Genomic DNA, 18,022 nt, shown 5'->3' with positions numbered 1-18,022 from the left:
TGAAACCCCATCTCTACTAAAAATACAAAAATTAGCCAGGTGTGGTGGTGGGCATCTGTAATCCCAGCTACTCAGGAGCTTTAGACAGGAGAATCACTTGAACCTGGTAGATGGAGGTTGCAGTAAGCCAAGATCATGCCACTGCACTCCAGCCTGGGCAACAGAGTGAGACTCCATCTTAAAGAAAAAAGACATACAAATGGCAGACAGGTATGTGAAAAGGTGCTGAACTTCACTGGTCATCTGAGAAATGCAAATCAAAACTATGAGATATCATCTCACCCCAGTTAAAATGTCTTTTTTCCAAAAGACAGACAATAACAAATGTTTGTGAAGATACGGAGGAAAGGGAACCCTCATACACTGTCGATCGGAATATAAATCAGTATAACCACTATGGAGAACAGTTTAGAGGTTCCTCAAAAAACTAAAAATCGAATCCAGCAATGCCACTCCTCTAAGAATATACCCAAAAGAAAGGAAATCAGTGTATCAAAGAGGTATCTGCACTCCCATGTTTATTGCAGCACTATTTGCACTAGACAAGATTTGGAATCAAACTGTGTCCATTGACAAACAAGTGGATAAAGAAAATGTGGTACACAAACACAATGGAGTGCTATTCACACACAAAACAAAATGACATCCTGTCAGTTGCAACAACATGGATGGAACTGGAGGTCATAATGTTAAGTGAGATAAGCCAGGCACAGAAAGACACACTGTGCATGTTCTTTCTTATTTTTTGGAGCTAGAAATTAAAACAGTTGAACTCCTGGAGATAAGAGAGTAGAATGATGGTTACCAGAGGCTGGGATGGGTATTTGGAGGCAGGCGGGATGGATGGTTAATGGATGTTAAAAAAAAAAAAGAAACAGAATGAGTGAGACCTAGCACTTGCTAACACAAGAGTGTGAGTATAGTCAAAAATAATTTAATTTTATATTTTAAAATAACTAAAAGAATGTAATTGGATTGTTTGTAACACAAGCAGTAAGTGTTTGAGAGGATGGATACCACATTTACCCTCGTGATTGTTATGCATTGCATGCGTGTATCAAAATACCACGTAGGCCGGGCATGGTGGCTCACACCTGTAATCCCAGCACTTTGGGAGGCTGAGGCGGGCAGATCACGAGGTCAGGAGATCGTGACCATCCTGGCTAACCCTGTGAAACCCCATCTCTACTAAAAATACAAAAAATTAGCCGGTCGTGGTGGCGCATGCCTGTAGTCCCAGCTATTCAAGAGGCTGAGGCAGGAGAATCACTTGAACCCGGGAGGCGGAGGTTGCAGTGAGCTCAGATCGTGCCACTGCGCTGCAGCCTGGGTGACAAAATGAGACTCCTTCTCAAAAAAAAAAAAAATCAAGTAACCCACAAATACACACACCTACTATGTATCCACAAAAATTTTAAAAAATAATTTGTATGCAGGTACAGAGGCTATGGGATAAGGCAGGAAAATACAATCAATACTAGGCAATTTGGTGATACAAAACAAGTACAATTGCATTGTATCTGTATTTTTGGTATACAAAAGAAGTACACTGATAATACAGAGTAGGTACAAAGTATTATTGGTGTATAAAACAAGAGTAACTAATGGTGCAGAGAAAGGAAAAATTGGTATGGATTGGATTTTTCCCAATTAAGCCTATAGGCTTAATTGGGGAAAAAAAAAAAAACAGGCAACATGGTATCATTTTTTGTGACTGTAATATATTTTTCAGGAATTTGTATGGTGTTTTTCTATTTTGTGAAATGAGATTATAAACCCCCCAAAGGTGTTTATAAGTCATACATTAGCTGAGCATGCCAAGAGCTCTTATTTCTTGTTATAGTGTAGTGTGCCAATTAAAAACTATATTCAAAGCCGAGTGGATTTGAGGAAGTAAAATATCTACTTGGTCTAATTTATCGTGTTGTACAGATCTAAACAGTAGGAATGTTTAATACATTCTGAAGATACAGATTATAAAACTTCCCTTAAATATTTTATTACTAGTTTTGATCAATTCAACAGTCTTTTTTCTTTTGTTACTTCGTATTAAGGGTCAACTGTATTTGTTGGTAACGGACCAGGGGTTTCTTACTGAAGAAAAAGTTGTTTGGGAAAGCCTACACAATGTAGATGGTGATGGAAATTTCTGTGACTCAGAATTTCATCTTCGGCCTCCTTCAGATCCTGAAACTGTATACAAAGGACAACAAGATCAGATAGATCAGGTAAATTTGTCTTGTCTTCTTTATAGTGCTTAAAATGCTGATTTTTTTCAAATGTGAATTCAGTTATCCAAAATTTTTCAACTAAAGATTAATTCATCAATATACTTGTTAAATTTTCCTGACACTTCCTGAATAGTTGGTGATCATTCTACATGTACATTAATTATGTACTTGGTGTAGAAGGCCAGATCATATTGAACTGTGAAGGTCATGGTGAGAAGTTTGAATTTTATTCTAATTGCAGTAGGGAAGCTATGTCAAGCATTAAACATGGAAGTGATGGGATCTTCTTTACCTTTTTAAAAGACTGCTATTTGGAGAATACATAGGAAGGATACAGGTCTAAGCAGAGATACAGGTCTAAGCAGTACAAGCAAGAGCTGATGATGGCTTAGCCTTGGGTGGTAAAGATGAAGAGATGAACACATATCTGAGCTATATTTTGACTAGTTAGAAAAAGTAGAGGAGAGAGAATCTGGAAGGTAGCACATACTGTATAAAGAATGGGTGGATATTCTAAACCTTAGAGGCCAAGGTAAGGAGGAGAAGACATTTATAGCAGGAGACGCACTAGTGAATAGAACTTGCATTTAGAAATGAGACAGATGAGATTTTTTTTTTTTTTGACAGATGAGATTTTTGCCTGCCATAAGTGGGCAGGCTTGGAGCCACAGGTCTGTTTATTATTAGAGGCATGATGGTGATGTGAATTCTTCCCTGACTAAAGCAAAAATATGGTCATATTAAACAGTTGGCATATATTTTACTCATAACAATTAAGTGCACAAAGACTGTTCAGTTAGCCAATATTCAGTGAGGAGTTGTATTCCTGGCACGATAATTAGGTCCTAGGGATACAAAGATAAATCATTCAGTCCTGTCCTTAAAGATGCTGAGCCTAGTAGGGGAGGCAGATATTTGACCAACGCATGTTATATGTTAAGTTCTATAATGGCAATTTGAAGAGCAGGTATCAAGTACACAAAAGAATATTTAATTCAAACAAATATGCATCTTTCTAGGACTTTTCTTTGAAAAACAGTTCTGAAAGTCATTGTGCTCATTTTCCTTCAGAAGCTATACACGGGTATTGCGTTTTAAATGTTACGAGAAATATGCGGGATTTTTCCAAGCGTTATATTATATATAAAAAATATTGGGCCAGTCATAGTGGCTCACGCCTATAATCCCAGCACTGTGAGAAGCCGAGGTGAGTGGATCACCTGAGATTGGGAGTTCAAGACCAGCCTGGCCAACATTGTGAAACCCTGTCTCTACTAAACATACAAAGATTAGCCAGGTGTGGTGGTGCACACCTGTAACCCCAGCTACTCGGGAGGCTGAGGTGAGAGAATCGCTTGAACCCAGGAGGCAGAAGGTGCAGTGAGCCAAGATCGTGCCATTGCACTCCAACCTGGGTGACAGAGCAAGAGTCTGTCTCAAAAAAAAAACAAAAAGGCGAGGCACAGTGGCTCACACCTATAGTCCCAGCACTTTGGGAGGCCAAGGCGGACCGATCACAAGGTCAGGAGATCAAGACCATCCTGGCTGACATAGTGAAACCCCATCTCTAATTTAAAAAATGCAAAAGATTAGCTGGGCATGGTGGCATGTACCTGTATAGTCTCAACTACTCGGGAGACTGAGGCAGGAGAATCGCTTGAACCCGGGAGGCGGAGGTTGCAGTGAGCCAAGAAAAAATTGAAGCAGAGGAATGAAGCAATAGATTGTCACAGTAGTCCAGATAAGGTGTTGAGATTGTTATCTGGAAGCAGCAAGGAAGAGGTGGATTTAAGACCATGAGGCTTCGTAAAGAGCAGAGTTTGAAGAATTCAGAAGAACTTGAAGGACAAATTCTTTGTATCTTTATATCCATGAGATAGTCATGCTATATGTATGACAAGATCTTTATAGGCAACAACCTTTTTTATTTTTTGAGATGAGGTCTCACTCTGTCACCCAGGCTGGAGTACAGTGGTGCGATCTTGGCTCACTGCAACCTCCACCTCCCAGGCTCAAGCAATTCTCTCACCTCAGCCTCCCAAGTAACTGGGACTACAGGCATATGCCACCACACCTGGCTAATTTTTGTATTTTTAGTGGAGGCAGGGTTTCGCCATGTTACCCACACTGGTCTCGAACTCCTGGGCTCAAGTGATCTGCCCTCCTTGGCCCCCGAAAGTGCTGGGATTACAGGCGTGAGCCACCGCACCTGGCCACAGGCAAAAACCGTTTACCCATCCTCTGTATCATTTAAAATTACCTTATTTTGAGGGTAGGTGGGGGAGGAGGTACACAGACTGGTCAAATTTTAGTCAGCACCGACTCTTAATAAAGTGGATATTAAGTTAACGCTTGACCAAAATGCACTTTTTCTGATAGAAAGTAATCTGAGTGTGTACATGGGAGTAGGGAGGAGATGGTTAAATAATTGAGTAAGACTATATGATGGCTACTGTGTTGTCTTTAAAAATCATCTTTTAGAAGAATATTTAATAATCTTGGGAAATTCTTATTTTTTTAAACAGAAGAGTTTTAGGACACTAAATGGAAAAGAAAACATTGCAGTAGTTTCAGAGGGTTGGTTTGAATTTGTATGGGAATGTAGGAAAATAATAATAAACTACTGTTAACAGTAGTTATCTCTGTGTAATGATATTATGGTGATTTAAACTTTGTTATTTATGGTTTTCAGTTTTGTCTGAATTGCCTATAAGCATGTGTTTCTTTTGTAAATGGGGAACTTTTTAAAATTCTTTAAACCAATTTACTTATTTATTTATACATGAAACAGGGTCTCAGTTACCTCGGCTACAGTGCAATGGTGTGATCACAGCTCACTGCAGCCTCAACTTTCTGGGCTCAAGTGATCCTCCCACCTCAGCCTCCCCTACCTAGTAGCTGGGACCACGGGCATGTGTCACCATGCCCAGCTAATTTTTTGTGTGTTTTTTGTGGAAATAGAGTTTTGCCATGTTGCTCAGGCTGGTCTCAAACTCCTGGGCTCAAGCAGCCTGCCCGCCTCAGCCTCCCGAAGTGCTGGGATTATAGGTGTGTGCCGTTGTACCTGGCTCCCCTCTACTTTTTGTTTTGTTTTGTTTTTAGTTTTCTTGGCTGCCTATATATGGCTTCCAAAAAAAATTTCAAATACGTTCCCCTCAGTTTTTTTTTTTGCAACCGAGTCTTGCTGCGTCACCCAGGCTGGGGTGCGGTGGCATGATCTTGGCTCACTGCAACCTCCGCCTCCCAGGTTCAAGTGATTCTCCTGCCTTAGCCTCCTGAGTAGCTTGAATTACAGGTGTGCACCACCATACCTGGCTAATTTTTGTGTTTTTCATAGAGATGGGGCTTCACCATATTGGCCAGGCTGGTCTCAAACTCCTGGGCTCAAGCGATCCACCTGCCTTGGCCTCCCAAAGTGCTGGGATTACAGGTGTGAGCCACCGTGCCTGGTCTCCAAAAATATTTAGAACAATGACAGAATCACTGAAATAAGTTCATAGCTCCCCAAGGGAAATACTTAGGAAGGTAACTGTCATTTTAATATTTAAAATAAAATGTTTTTTATTGTATTTTAATTATTTTGTCATTTTATATTGTTTTCCTTTTCTTTTTTTGTTTTTATTCATTTTTATAGACAGGGTCTCTGTCACCCATGTTGGATGGAGTGCAGTGAGGAGATCATAACTCACTGTAGCCTCAAACTCCTGGGCTGACGCAATCCTCCTGCCTCAGCCTCCCAAGTAGCTAGGACTACAGGTGCACGTCACCACACCTGGCTGATTTTTAAACTTTTTTTGTAGAGACAGGGTCTTGCTATATTGCCCGGGCATGGTATATTTTTTTAAAGCCATTCTTACAGCTTTATAGATATAACATCTATATTTGCAGTCATTCATTCTTGGGCAAAATCTCATGGCTAATGATGGTTGTAATTTAATTTCTTAGGATTATCTTATGGCATTATCTCTACAACAAGAACAGCAGAGCCAAGAGATCAATTGGGAACAAATCCCAGAAGGAATCAGTGATTTGGAACTAGCAAAGAAACTCCAAGAGGAAGAGGACAGACGGGCTTCTCAGTACTATCAGGAACAGGAACAAGCAGCAGCTGCTGCTGCTGCTGCTTCTACACAGGCTCAGGTAAAAACTAGTGTTCTGAGTCGTAAATGTGATGATCACGGCTGGGTGCAGTGGCTCACACCTGTAATCCCAGCCCTTTGGGAGGCCGAGGCAGGCAGATTGCTTGAGGTCAGGAGCAAAACCCTGTCTCTACTAAAAATACAAAAATTAGCCGGGCGTGATGGTGAACACTTGTAATCCCAGCTACTCGGGAGGCTGAGGTAGGAGAATTGCTTCCTGGGAGGCAGAGGTTGCAGTGAGCTGACATTGTGCCGCTACGCTCCAGTCAGGATGATAGAACAAGACTCCTTCTCAAAAAAAAAAAAAAACAGTGATGATTACTTTAGCAGTAAATTTCACTTGAGATAAAAAATTTTAAATTAGGTATTAACTCTTCAATTTTGTTAGGAATTTAGCACCCATGGATTTTATGACATTGTCCTAAGCTTGTATCTCGTTTGGTAAAATATTTTCTCCTGAGGTTCTGATTTTCAAATTTATTTCTAAAATTCGTAATAGCTGCAAAGAAAATAAGTCAATTTGGACGAAGTCCTTTCTATCAACTAGAGGGCAGTATGAGGTAGTACTAGAAAAAATATAGACTTTGGATCCAGATAAATGTGGATTTGCATTTCCTGCTCCTGTCTTTCCTTCTAGTTGCAATCTCTTGGATGACGTCCTCTGCCTCTCTTAGCCTCATTTTCCCTATCTGTAGAATAGAAGAACTCTTAAGTTTGTTGTGAAGAACAAATAATATTAGGGCTTAGCCCAATGTTTAACATGTACTAGGTATTCAACAAAGGTTGACATCTCCCTACTTTTCACTTTCCGTAAACAGTTTAAAGCACTTAAAATATAATGGTGAGATTCTACATGTTAAATCTCATTTCATTAAGTTAAAAATATTCCCCTCCTTTTATATGTATACCATGCCAGACTGCTGTTCTTTTTTTTTTTTTCAGATGGAGCCTCACTCTGACGCCTAGGTTAGAGTGCAGTGGTGCAATCTCGGCTCTCTGCAACCTCCGCCTCATGGGTTCAAGCAATTCTCCTACCTCAGCCTCCCAAGTAGGTGGGATTACAGGTGTGTGCCACCACGCTCAGCTAATTTTTGTATTTTTAGTAGAGATGGGGTTTCACCATATTGGCCAGGCTGGTCTCAAACTCTTGACCTCAAGGGATTCACCCACCTCGGCCTCCCAAAGTGCTGGGATTATAGGCATGAGGCACTGTGCCTGGCCTAGACTGTTCCTTTTGATTCAGATATACAAGAAATTCTGATTTGGGCATACAAAAAAAGCAAGATGCCCTTTTAAGTCTCATAAAACTAAATATAGAAGTCCCCATTAAAATAAGTATAAAATTTCTATTTCTAGCTCAAATATTGACTACTCCAAGCTTAATAGTTAAATTCTACCATGTTATGCCTAGCTTTTCACTCAAAAAAGGTGTCTTATTTCACTAAATACACTTATTCCACACTCCCAATTCTCAGGGGTTCTTTTCTCCTTTTAAGGAGAAAATGATGGTTATAATTTAATTTCTTAGGATTATTTTATGGCTGGGTGCAGTGACTCACGCTTGTAATCCCAGCACTTTGGGAAGCCAAGACAGGTGGATCTCAAGGTCAGGAGTTCGAGACCAGCCTGGCCAATATGATGAAACCCTGCCACTACTAAAAATATAAAAAATTAGCTGGGCGTGGTGGCATGCACCTGTAGTCCCAGCTACTCAGGAGACTGAGGCAGGAGAATCTCTTGAACCTAGGAGGCAGAGGTTGCAGTGAACTGAGATCGTGCCACTGTGCTCCAGCCTAACAGACTGAGACTCCATCTCAAAAAAAGAAAAAAAAACAATCTGTTTATTATGGAATTTAATGAGGTTTTGAAGAACTATTATAGTTTATCAAGAGGTGTCACTTTCTTTACCATTTTCTAAACTTTTGACAAATGTGTCTTCAATTTGACTTTAGGCAATATAATCTTATGTTATTTACTGTTTGAAATACCGACTTTGGGAGGCCAAGGTGGGCGGATCACGAAGTCAGGAATTTGAGACCAGCCTGGCCAACACAGTGAAACTCCGTCTCTACTAAAAATACAAAAAGTTAGCCGGGTGTGGTGGCGTGCACCTGTAATCCCAGCTACTTGGGAGACCGAGGCGGGAGAATCTCTTGAACCTAGGAGGCGGAGGTTGTAGTGAGACAAGATTGTGCCATTGCACTCCAGCCTGGGCAACGGTGCATGACTCTGTCTCAAAAAAAAAAGGAAATTTTATTTATTTAGAATAATGAATACATTAATTATATCCAGAATGATAGAGGCAACTGCTCAGATACCACATAATATAACAAATCTGTATACCAATAGCTAGCTTCTTTTTCCATCAGTGATTCCTTCCACTGTTATGGTTTTTCTTTCTATATAACCATGAATAAGTCCCTTAGATTAATTTTTTCCTGTGTATTTTTATTAAAGCAGGGCCAGCCAGCACAAGCCTCTCCATCAAGTGGAAGACAATCTGGGAATAGTGAACGTAAACGGAAGGAACCGAGAGAAAAAGATAAAGAAAAAGAAAAGGAAAAAAATAGCTGTGTTATTTTGTAACAAGTGTTGGCTTCTGTTGGAACCACCTATATATCTTGAGAAACAAAACCACAGGAGGAAAGGAAGAAAAACCGATCAATACCGTCTGTGCCTGATTTCCCAATGGATTTTGTTCATGTTTTTTCAGGGGAAAGGTTGTTACTTAGTTACAATCAGACTTTTTCAAGTCACACAATACACTCTTTATGAGCTGGAGTTTCGTCTTACAAGTTGGAAATGCTGTGTGTTGTCATTCATGAAAAATACTGCACTTGTAGCCAGATAAACAAATCACAGCAAATTTTGTGTCATAGTGACATTCATAACTCATATCAGTTAGTAAGCTATTATATCTTCTGTTCTAACAGTGAATGGAGGTAATTGATTTAGTCTGATTCCTTCCTGAAATCTAAATATTAGCACAATAGTTTCTGAAATTTTACAATGTTAAATTATGATCTAATCCATGAGAAACCACAGGTTTAACATAGGGATTCAAAAAAAAACAAAAACAAACAAAATAATAGGAATAAATAACCCTTAATTGTATATTGGACTAGTTCAGCCCTTAAACAGCTTTACCTTTATTTAGGAATGTACATTTTAGGTGTTATCTTGAGAATTGATCATGGAGCTTAGATTTAATTTAGATAGCAAAAATAAAGATTTGTATTTCTTTTCCAATAGCAAAAGGTTGCATAACACTAATACTTATAACCTATCAATATCAGATATTAATGACTTTGTAGTGTTGTAAAATTTTGAGGAATTATGGAGTCTTTATCATAGGTAACCTGGACCACAGTTACTATTTATTGATAATGTGATTCAGTACATGGAGGAAAGCACAGTGGATGCTAGGCCTTGTAAATATGGGGATGTAGAAAAGCAGATAGTTCAGTGTCTACCTTTTTCTAGTATTACCTTGAACCTTAAATTTTAAGTCATGTTTATTGCTAGAAAATTAAATGTACTTATTAAAACCAATGAAAAAGCACATTTCTGAAAGGAAGTTAGAGATAATCTCTGTGTCTTGTGAAAAGACATTAATAAAAATCTGAGAGGGCCAGGCACAGTGATTCACGCCTGTAATCCCAACACTTTGGGAGGCCAAGGCGGGCGGATCACCTGAGGTCAGGAGTTCACGACCAGCCTGACCAACATGGTGAAACCCCATCTCTACTAAAAATGCAGAAAATCAGCCGGGCATGGTGGCGGGCGCCTGTAGTCCCAGCTACTCAGGAGGCTGAGGCAGGAGAATTGCTTGAACCCAACAGGCGGAGGTTGCAGTGAGCCGAGATCGCACTGCTGCACTCCAACCTGGGCGACAGAGCGAGACTCCATCTCAAAAAAAAAAAAAAAAAAAAAAATCTGAGAGTAGCTAAGAATTTGGAGGAATTTATGTAAAAGCAATCAGAGTTTTTAACTTATGGGAACCAAATAAAACTATAACCTCTTATAGTGTTTATAGAACTCAGAAATACTATTTATTTAACTTTATTATGAGGCCACACATATTTTCCTGTGTTTCTATATATAGTTTGGAAAACTATCCTCAATAGTCTGTTTTATATGCCTTATATTTAAAAGTTTGTTTTAGTCATTTTGAAAGACTGTTGCTGCTGCAAATAGTTGTGTACTTTACATTCTAAGCTTCAGTACATTTCTTTATTTAAGAGCATCATAATCTGACCTGAGCATCCACTTGGAGAACGTTTTCTTTGTGTGTGGTCTAGGGTGACAAAAGACCACAAAAATGTGTGGTCTGGATTTTTTCAACTACGTCATTAACTTTATGATCCTAGACCAGTTATAGGATGAATCTATATGTAAAAATAAAGTCTTATTTATGGAAGGAATTATTCTAAGGGAAAAATCCAGGGTCAAGCTGTATCATTTATGTCCTCTATATTGCATGTCTATTTCTGTTACACAATTTGTTATTTCTTCAGATTTCCTATGGTAGTATGATAAATCATCAAAGAACCGGTTTGGGATATAAAACTCTGATAGAAAATATTTAATGAGTATCTTGATTATAACCTAGAATATGTATACCTTAGTAATAATAACCCGATATACTGCAGAACTCTCTGTTGGCTCAAACAGGTTGACCTCAATCCAAGTTTACTCTTGATATCACTATTGGCTGAAGGTGGAAACTCAAACCTCAGGGTTTGTTTTTCTCGGGACAGATAGTGTGATAGTGCATTATATTTTAATAAGAAAAACAAACCAGTAAACCTTGAGAAATTTTAAAAAGCATAGTTGAGGCATATTTTTTCATAATTATATACTTATCTATTTATTACCCATGGAAAATATATGTGTAGAAGTATTTCTTCTGTTATTTGTTACTATCTTCTTAATTTGTTCCAAAGAAAATACTGCCATACTGCATTCCCTCTGGAAGGAAACAAAACAAAACTCACTCAAAACCAGCAGTGCTGCTATCAGATAAGTAGATGTCCATATATACTTACAAGGAAAAACTAAAAATTTTAATGTGTTAATTCAGCCTTTTTCTATGTAATATTTCCAAGTCAGACTTTCTTACATTCCTGGAATTTAGTTTGATATACCAAGAATAATAATGATAAAATGTTTGCTTTGATTACTTTGGGGGGAAAAATGAAATGTTAAATTGTATTAAAACACACAAACTTTTCAGAGATACTGGTTTCCTGTCCTTGAAGGGTATAAAGAATTTAGATCATGCCTGTAATCCCAGCACTTTGGGAGGCCGAGGTAGGTGGATCATCTGAGATCAGGGGTTCAAGACCAGCCTGGCCAACATGGTGAAACCCTGTGTCTACTAAAAATACAAAAATTAGCCAGGCATGGTAGTGGGTACTACTTGGGAGGCTGAGGCAGGAGAATCGCTTGAACCCAGGAGGCAGTGGTTGCAGTGAGCTGAGATCGCGCCACTACATACCAGCCTGGGCAATAGAGCGAGACTCTGTCTCAAAAAAAAAAAAAATGTAGAGCTATTGTGTCTTCATTTTCTTAAATTTTGCCCAAGGTAACTTTATTTAGCCAGCCATTTCATTGCTGGTTTGGGTACATAGGATTTTGATAGTGGTATATTAAAGTCTTTCCTTCCAAGTATTTTGTAATACTTGAAAATTATTAGATGTATACTGCTAACAAAAGTTAGAACTTAAACATTTTTGTTTTTATCATTTATAGCCTAGATTAGGGACACATTTGCATACAGCACATCATCATTAGATTTGAAAATAGGCAGATGAATGAACAAATGTGGTCACTGCACTGTCTTTTTACTTTCCGAGTTTAAGTATATTCCTTAAGGTTAGTAACCAGTCTTTATTGAAAATCTAAAATTTTTCTTCATGTCTAATCCCACTGCATCCACAATGCTGTGATTTATAGTACATGATCAACACTTAAAAGTACTTACTGTACATGTGTGTTTCTGAAGCAAGTTATCAGGACCTCTGTTAGATTCTCAAAAGAATTCAGAACTTCCCTTCAATTTAAGAATCACCATTTTAAGAATACACGTGTACCTATACACATTAAGCAGTATGAGGCAGCTAAAATTGGCATTGGTTTTACAGTGGTCCAGTGTGCTTAGGTAAAGTAACTTCTTCCTTGTTTCAAGGTCAGGTTCAGAGTTGAATTGAATGAAGCATGGATTTAAGTTTAGGATTAGGCTTTGGAATATATCTTGTTTTTATTGTCTCACATTTCTAATATTGACTACTTATCCCATATTATGTTTCAAGTTCTTTCTCATACTTCTTGATCTTCGCTTAACTAAACAAGTTAATATCAGAGACTAGTTGACCAAACCCAAGATTAACCATTTTGCACTTGCACAAAACCTTCTTAGCATTTTGCTTTCAATGAATCAGAAAGTCAGTTCACTAAGAGATAGATCATGAAAGAGAACTAGAAGTCCAATAAATAAGAAAATAATTATTCATATATTAGCATTGACATGTGAACTACATATCTAAAATCTTGCTGGAGAAAAATCAAGGCAAGAATTTCCAGAACTGTCCTCAAATAGCTCATTTATTTAAGTTTTGTTAAAAAGTAAAAGTGTGGCCGGGTGCGGTGGCTCAAGCCTGTAATCCCAGCACTTTGGGAGGCCGAGACGGGCGGATCACTAGGTCAGAAGATCGAGACCTTCCTGGCTAACACGGTGAAACGACTGTACTAAAATATACAAAAAACTAGCCGGGCGAGGTGGCGGGCGCCTGTAGGCTGAGGCAGGAGAATGGCGTGAACCCGGGAGGCGGAGCTTGCAGTGAGCTGAGATCCGGCCCCTGCACTCCAGCCTGGGCAACAGAGTGAGACTCCATCTCAAAAAAAAAAAAAAAAAAGCAAAAGTGAATTGATTTACATTTGATTAACTTTTCCTATTCCATGCACTAGTTATTTTAAAACATGATAAAAACCTTCTGGGCATTACCTATCACATAGTACTTATGCATAAACTTATAATAGTAAAATTACTAATGTTTGATAAAATAAGATGGAGGCATAACGAATAGTCTACAATTTGTATTTTAAGGAATTGGACATGAACAACTGTAGATCATTTTGTGTCTATAAACCTGACTTTCTATCTTGCCTTGGGCAAACTTTCTGTGCCTCAGTGTACTCTAAATATGTGAAGGATGCTCTTTTTGATTAAGTGTTTTGCACTCCTGAATAAAGGGCATAGTATAAGCACAAAGTATGACTTAAATTATCACAAATATTACACATCCTATGTTCTTCAGTGTGCACACTTTTTTCTCAGTAACAAAATGTATCTTGTCAGTTTTTTTTAATGCTGTCAAAATTTGTAGTTTCTTTGAGTATGGCATCATCTCTTCCCAAATGCATTTTACAGTTGCTTTTGTGTTCTATAGACTATAGAGTCAAAATCAAGAGTATTTTGGGAGGATCAGAAGCATTTAAAAATCTGTTTTTTTCTAGTATCTTTCACAGATCTAAATATTTAGATTGTCTTTGCCTTTTTCTCCATGAAATAAAGTACAGTGGTATCAAATTACTAATACAGTATATAACCTTTGTTTGCATTGGTGGAATTCATTTAGATCTCTTAAGTACTATTATTTTAGGGCTATATAAATTGTGTTTTTAGTGTAAAATGTTATTTGATAATGTGAAGTTAAATCCCTTTTAGAAAGTGACTGAAAATGGTAAAGGAACTCGACAGAATCTTAGAGTTCTTAGGTTCTCTGATTTAGTATCTTTTATTAATGATGTCCAACACCTCTAAGACTGTTGAGAAAACATGAAGAATTGAGGTTACTCTTCTCAGGTGACACTTTAAATATTAAAATCAGAGGCTTCCTGAACAAAACAAATTGCAAAATAGAGACAATGGCATGAGAGAGGCCAAATGCAGGACTCTGGTAAATTTAACTTACTTTGAATATCTTATCTAAATTTTAGTTCATGCATGTTCTTACTTAATCCTGGTGTTTTTGCTGTTAGATGTTAGAGTTTAATAAATTGTGATATGCATATATTTTTTTACATGAAGGATTCTAGTTTCTAATTTTACTTTTCTGATCTCAAAAAAATTAAACTTGAAAAACAGGGTAAAATTCTTCAACTATTGCCTCAAGTTCAGTTTTGTCCTCTTGTCCTGAAAAAGGAGATTTAGACTTGTCTGCCTAACACAGCTATTTTTTAGGGCATGGTACTATCCCAGAGAAAGTGTTGAGATACCATGGCAGAAATATAAAACCTAAGCTTTGAACCCCAGTAGACTTCTTATTCTGTCATTAAGTCTCTCTACTGTATCTAATATTCTAAGGATTTCTTCAAATCACTTAATTATTTGTCACCATTAACTTTAATATCCAGTTTTAATCTGCACTGTAATATCCTGCTTTGAGAAGAATGCCTCATAAATTAGGGAAGTACAAAACAAAATGTTTTGGAAGGTGATCCTGGCTCCTTTGGCTCTCATAATTGTTTTATAACTGTAAATAAAAAGTCAAGAAACTGGCCTGGTGTGGTGGTTCATGCCTGTAATCCCAGCACTTTGGGAGGCCGAGGTGGGTGAATCACCTGAGCTCAGGAGTTCAAGACCAGCCTGGCCAACATGGTGAAACACTGTCTCTACTAAAAATACAAAAAAAAAAAAAAAAGGGTGTGGTGGCACATGCCTGTGATCTCAGCCACTGGGGAGGTTGAGGCACGAGAATCGCTTGATCCTGGAAGGCAGAGGTTGCAGTGAGCCGAGATTGCCCTACTGCACTCCAGCCTGGGCGACAGAGCAAGATTCTGTCTCAAAAAAAAAAAAAAAAAGTCAAGAAACTGAAATTCTCAGTTAAGTTCTCAAATCAGTGACCTGTCAAAATAGGCCTTGTAACTGAAATACCTTACAAAGCAGTTCTAACTAATGCAATGTGTTTTTTTTAAATGTTTAATGAACCTTACATTGTGAACATAATTGCAACATGTTTTAAGACTAACAGCATTTAATCTTTGAAGACCTGTCTTGTATGTCTCTCAATTTTGTCAGAATTTTTATTATTGTTTTTCACATATGTGAAATAAGCATTTTTTTCAGGGTACTTAGGGTATCTTTGTTTTACATATTTTTAAAGATGAGGTTTTGAAAAGCCCTCAGAGGTTTTTGTTAAAAGACTATCTTGCTTAATAAATGACAACTTGTTACAGATTCACACATTACAAGTAGGACAATATAAAAGGAGATTGGTGTATGACTGCCTCACAGCAGTCAGCAAAAGGGATCATGTTTGCTTGTGAAACTTCAGAGGTACCCTGAAAGTCATTTCCTAAAGCTAGTGCATGTGAATCTTTTTCCTTGAATTGTGCAGAATAATTGGATTGAGGCACATATTTTGAGGAGTAGCAAGTGGAATGGTATAATGACTACAGAGAAAATTATCTTGAAATACAGCAAGGAAGAGAAACAAGTTTTCTTTCTCCACTTTATTGTTGGACTAATTGGATCAATTTGCTGTGACATAGCAAAGATCTCTGTGCCAGGCCAAGATTGGCTACTGAGTTCTCAAAGCGTTTAAATATATAGATTGCATATGAGTGCCTATTTTTTCCTCCTTTCATTTTCTATCGTAATACCCTTTTTACTTCTGAAATAATCTGTTTTGCTTTATGACCAGCTTTAATTTCAACTGAGGAATAATAGCAACCCTAGAGATTCATAGGAAAGAGCATTGAAAAACATTTTTTGAATAAAGATACCTAAACCATCTACCCAGCTTAGGGTTGAACTGAATTTCTGTGAAATACATTTGTTTTAAATACTAATTATTCTAAAACTACTTAATTCTTAAAAACAGTGTCTTCAGTTTCAAAAGTTTCACTTTGGGAGGATATTCCTAAAAAGGCATACAGAGATGGTAAAGTATAAAATATTTCTGACAGAATTATTCAGTATTATTCAACATTTACTTTCATGTTTGTTATTGTACCACAAAGATAGTGTCATTGTTGGATTAAAATGTTGGCTGTTTTTGTTAATATACTTAAAACTGTAACCAGTGAATAACACCTGTAGTATTTTTTATTATAGATTATATTTTATTTCAATAAACTTTGATATTTAGACCAAAGTCTGTTTGCTCTATATTCATGTAATTGAGCTACAAAGTTCAGAAAGATGAGCAGGGAGATGGGGAATTGACACATTGATTCACATTTACCTATAACTCTTAGAATATTTGGGCCAACTTTTGATAAAGAGAGAATTTCCCCACTCCCAGGAAGTAAACAGTTAATTCTAAACCATGTTAAAAAAAAAAAAAAAAAATTAGCTGGGTGTGGTAGCATGTGCCTGTAGTCCCAGCTACTCAGGAGGCTGAGGTGGGAGGATCACCTGAGCCCAAGAAGGCTGAGGCTGCAGTGAGCCATGATCATGTCACTGCAGTCCAGCCTGGGTAACAGAGTGAGACCCTGTGTCAAAAAACAAGCTTAAGTGTTGGTGAGAAAACAAAAAACAGACCCTCATATATCACTGATGGGAATATAAATTGGGGCAGTCGCTTTGGAAAACAATCTGGCAGTTCCCTCAATGATTAAATATAGAGCTGCCATATGACCCAGCAATTCATTCCCAGATGTATACCCCCAAAGTAATAAAAACACGTTAACATAAAAACTTGTGGCCGGGCGCGGTGGCTCAAGCTTGTAATCCTAGCACTTTGAGAGGCCGAGACGGGCGGATCACAAGGTCAGGAGATCAAGACCATCTTGCCTAACCCAGTGAAACCCCGTCTATACTAAAAATACAAAAAAACTAGCCTGGCAAGGTGGCGGGCGCCTATAGTCTCAGCTACTCGGGAGGCTGAGGCCGGAGAATGGCGTGAACCCGGGAGGCGGAGCTTGCAGTGAGCTGAGATCCGGTCACTGCACTCCAGCATGGGCGACAGAGCGAGACTCCGTCTCAAAAAAAAAATAAAAATAAAAATAAAAACTCGTACAGGAATGTTCATAATGGCATTATTTGCAATAGATTAAAGGTGAAAACAGCCTAAATGCCCATCAGCTGATGAATGGATGAACACTATGTGGTAGATTATACAATGGAACATTATTCAACTCTAGAAAGCAATGAAGTACTGCTATATACCACAACACAGAGGACACTTGAAAACATCATGCTAAGTGAAAAAAGTCAGTCACAAAAGATAACATTTTATATTATTTCATTTAATAAAATCTCTACAGTAAACTCTGAAGATAAAGTAGATTAGTGGATGCTTATGACTCGGGGAGAGAGGGTCAACAGTGAAAACTAAAGAGTACACGATTTCTGGCCAGGTGCGGTGGTGGCTCACTCCTGTAATCCCAGCCCTCCAGCCCGGCCAACAAGAGCGAAACAACAACAACAAAAGAAGTATAGTATAGGATTTCTTCATGAGGTGATGAAAATCTTCTAAAATTCATTGTGGTGATAATGGTGTGTATCTGAGAATATACTAAAATAATTATACACTTCAAGTGGGTGAATTGAATTGTATGGCATGTGAATCCTATCTCAATAAAATAATTTGTGTGTGGCCGGGCGCGGTGGCTCAAGCCTGTAATCCCAGCACTTTGGGAGGC

General features: G+C 38.0%; 2 protein-coding genes across 3 annotated transcripts in view; one reads left to right on the top strand and one right to left on the bottom strand.

Moving 5' to 3' along the window:
- The window catches only part of FAM63B (family with sequence similarity 63, member B), a 91,297-nt gene extending 79,382 nt beyond the window's left edge, over positions 1-11,915 (top strand). The window contains exons 7-9 of one of the 2 annotated variants that reach the window (XM_011940503.1): positions 2,055-2,228; positions 6,177-6,371; positions 8,831-11,915. In XM_011940503.1, the coding sequence (XP_011795893.1) occupies positions 2,055-2,228; positions 6,177-6,371; positions 8,831-8,956 (495 nt within the window). In that variant the 3' untranslated portion in view covers positions 8,957-11,915. Of the gene's footprint in view, positions 1-2,054; positions 2,229-6,176; positions 6,372-8,827 lie in introns of both variants that reach the window. The other variant, XM_011940502.1, reaches the window with a different exon arrangement.
- The window catches only part of LOC105510681, a 25,457-nt gene continuing 18,651 nt past the window's right edge, over positions 11,217-18,022 (bottom strand). The window contains exon 3 of the mRNA XM_011940570.1: positions 11,217-11,341. Coding sequence (XP_011795960.1) covers positions 11,237-11,341 — 105 coding nt within the window. The 3' untranslated portion in view covers positions 11,217-11,236. The remainder of the gene's footprint in view (positions 11,342-18,022) is intronic.

Source organism: Colobus angolensis, unplaced genomic scaffold, assembly GCF_000951035.1.
Source record: "Colobus angolensis palliatus isolate OR3802 unplaced genomic scaffold, Cang.pa_1.0 Scaffold19, whole genome shotgun sequence".
NCBI lineage: Eukaryota > Metazoa > Chordata > Mammalia > Primates > Cercopithecidae > Colobus > Colobus angolensis.
This window is presented reverse-complemented; position numbering and strand designations above follow the sequence as displayed.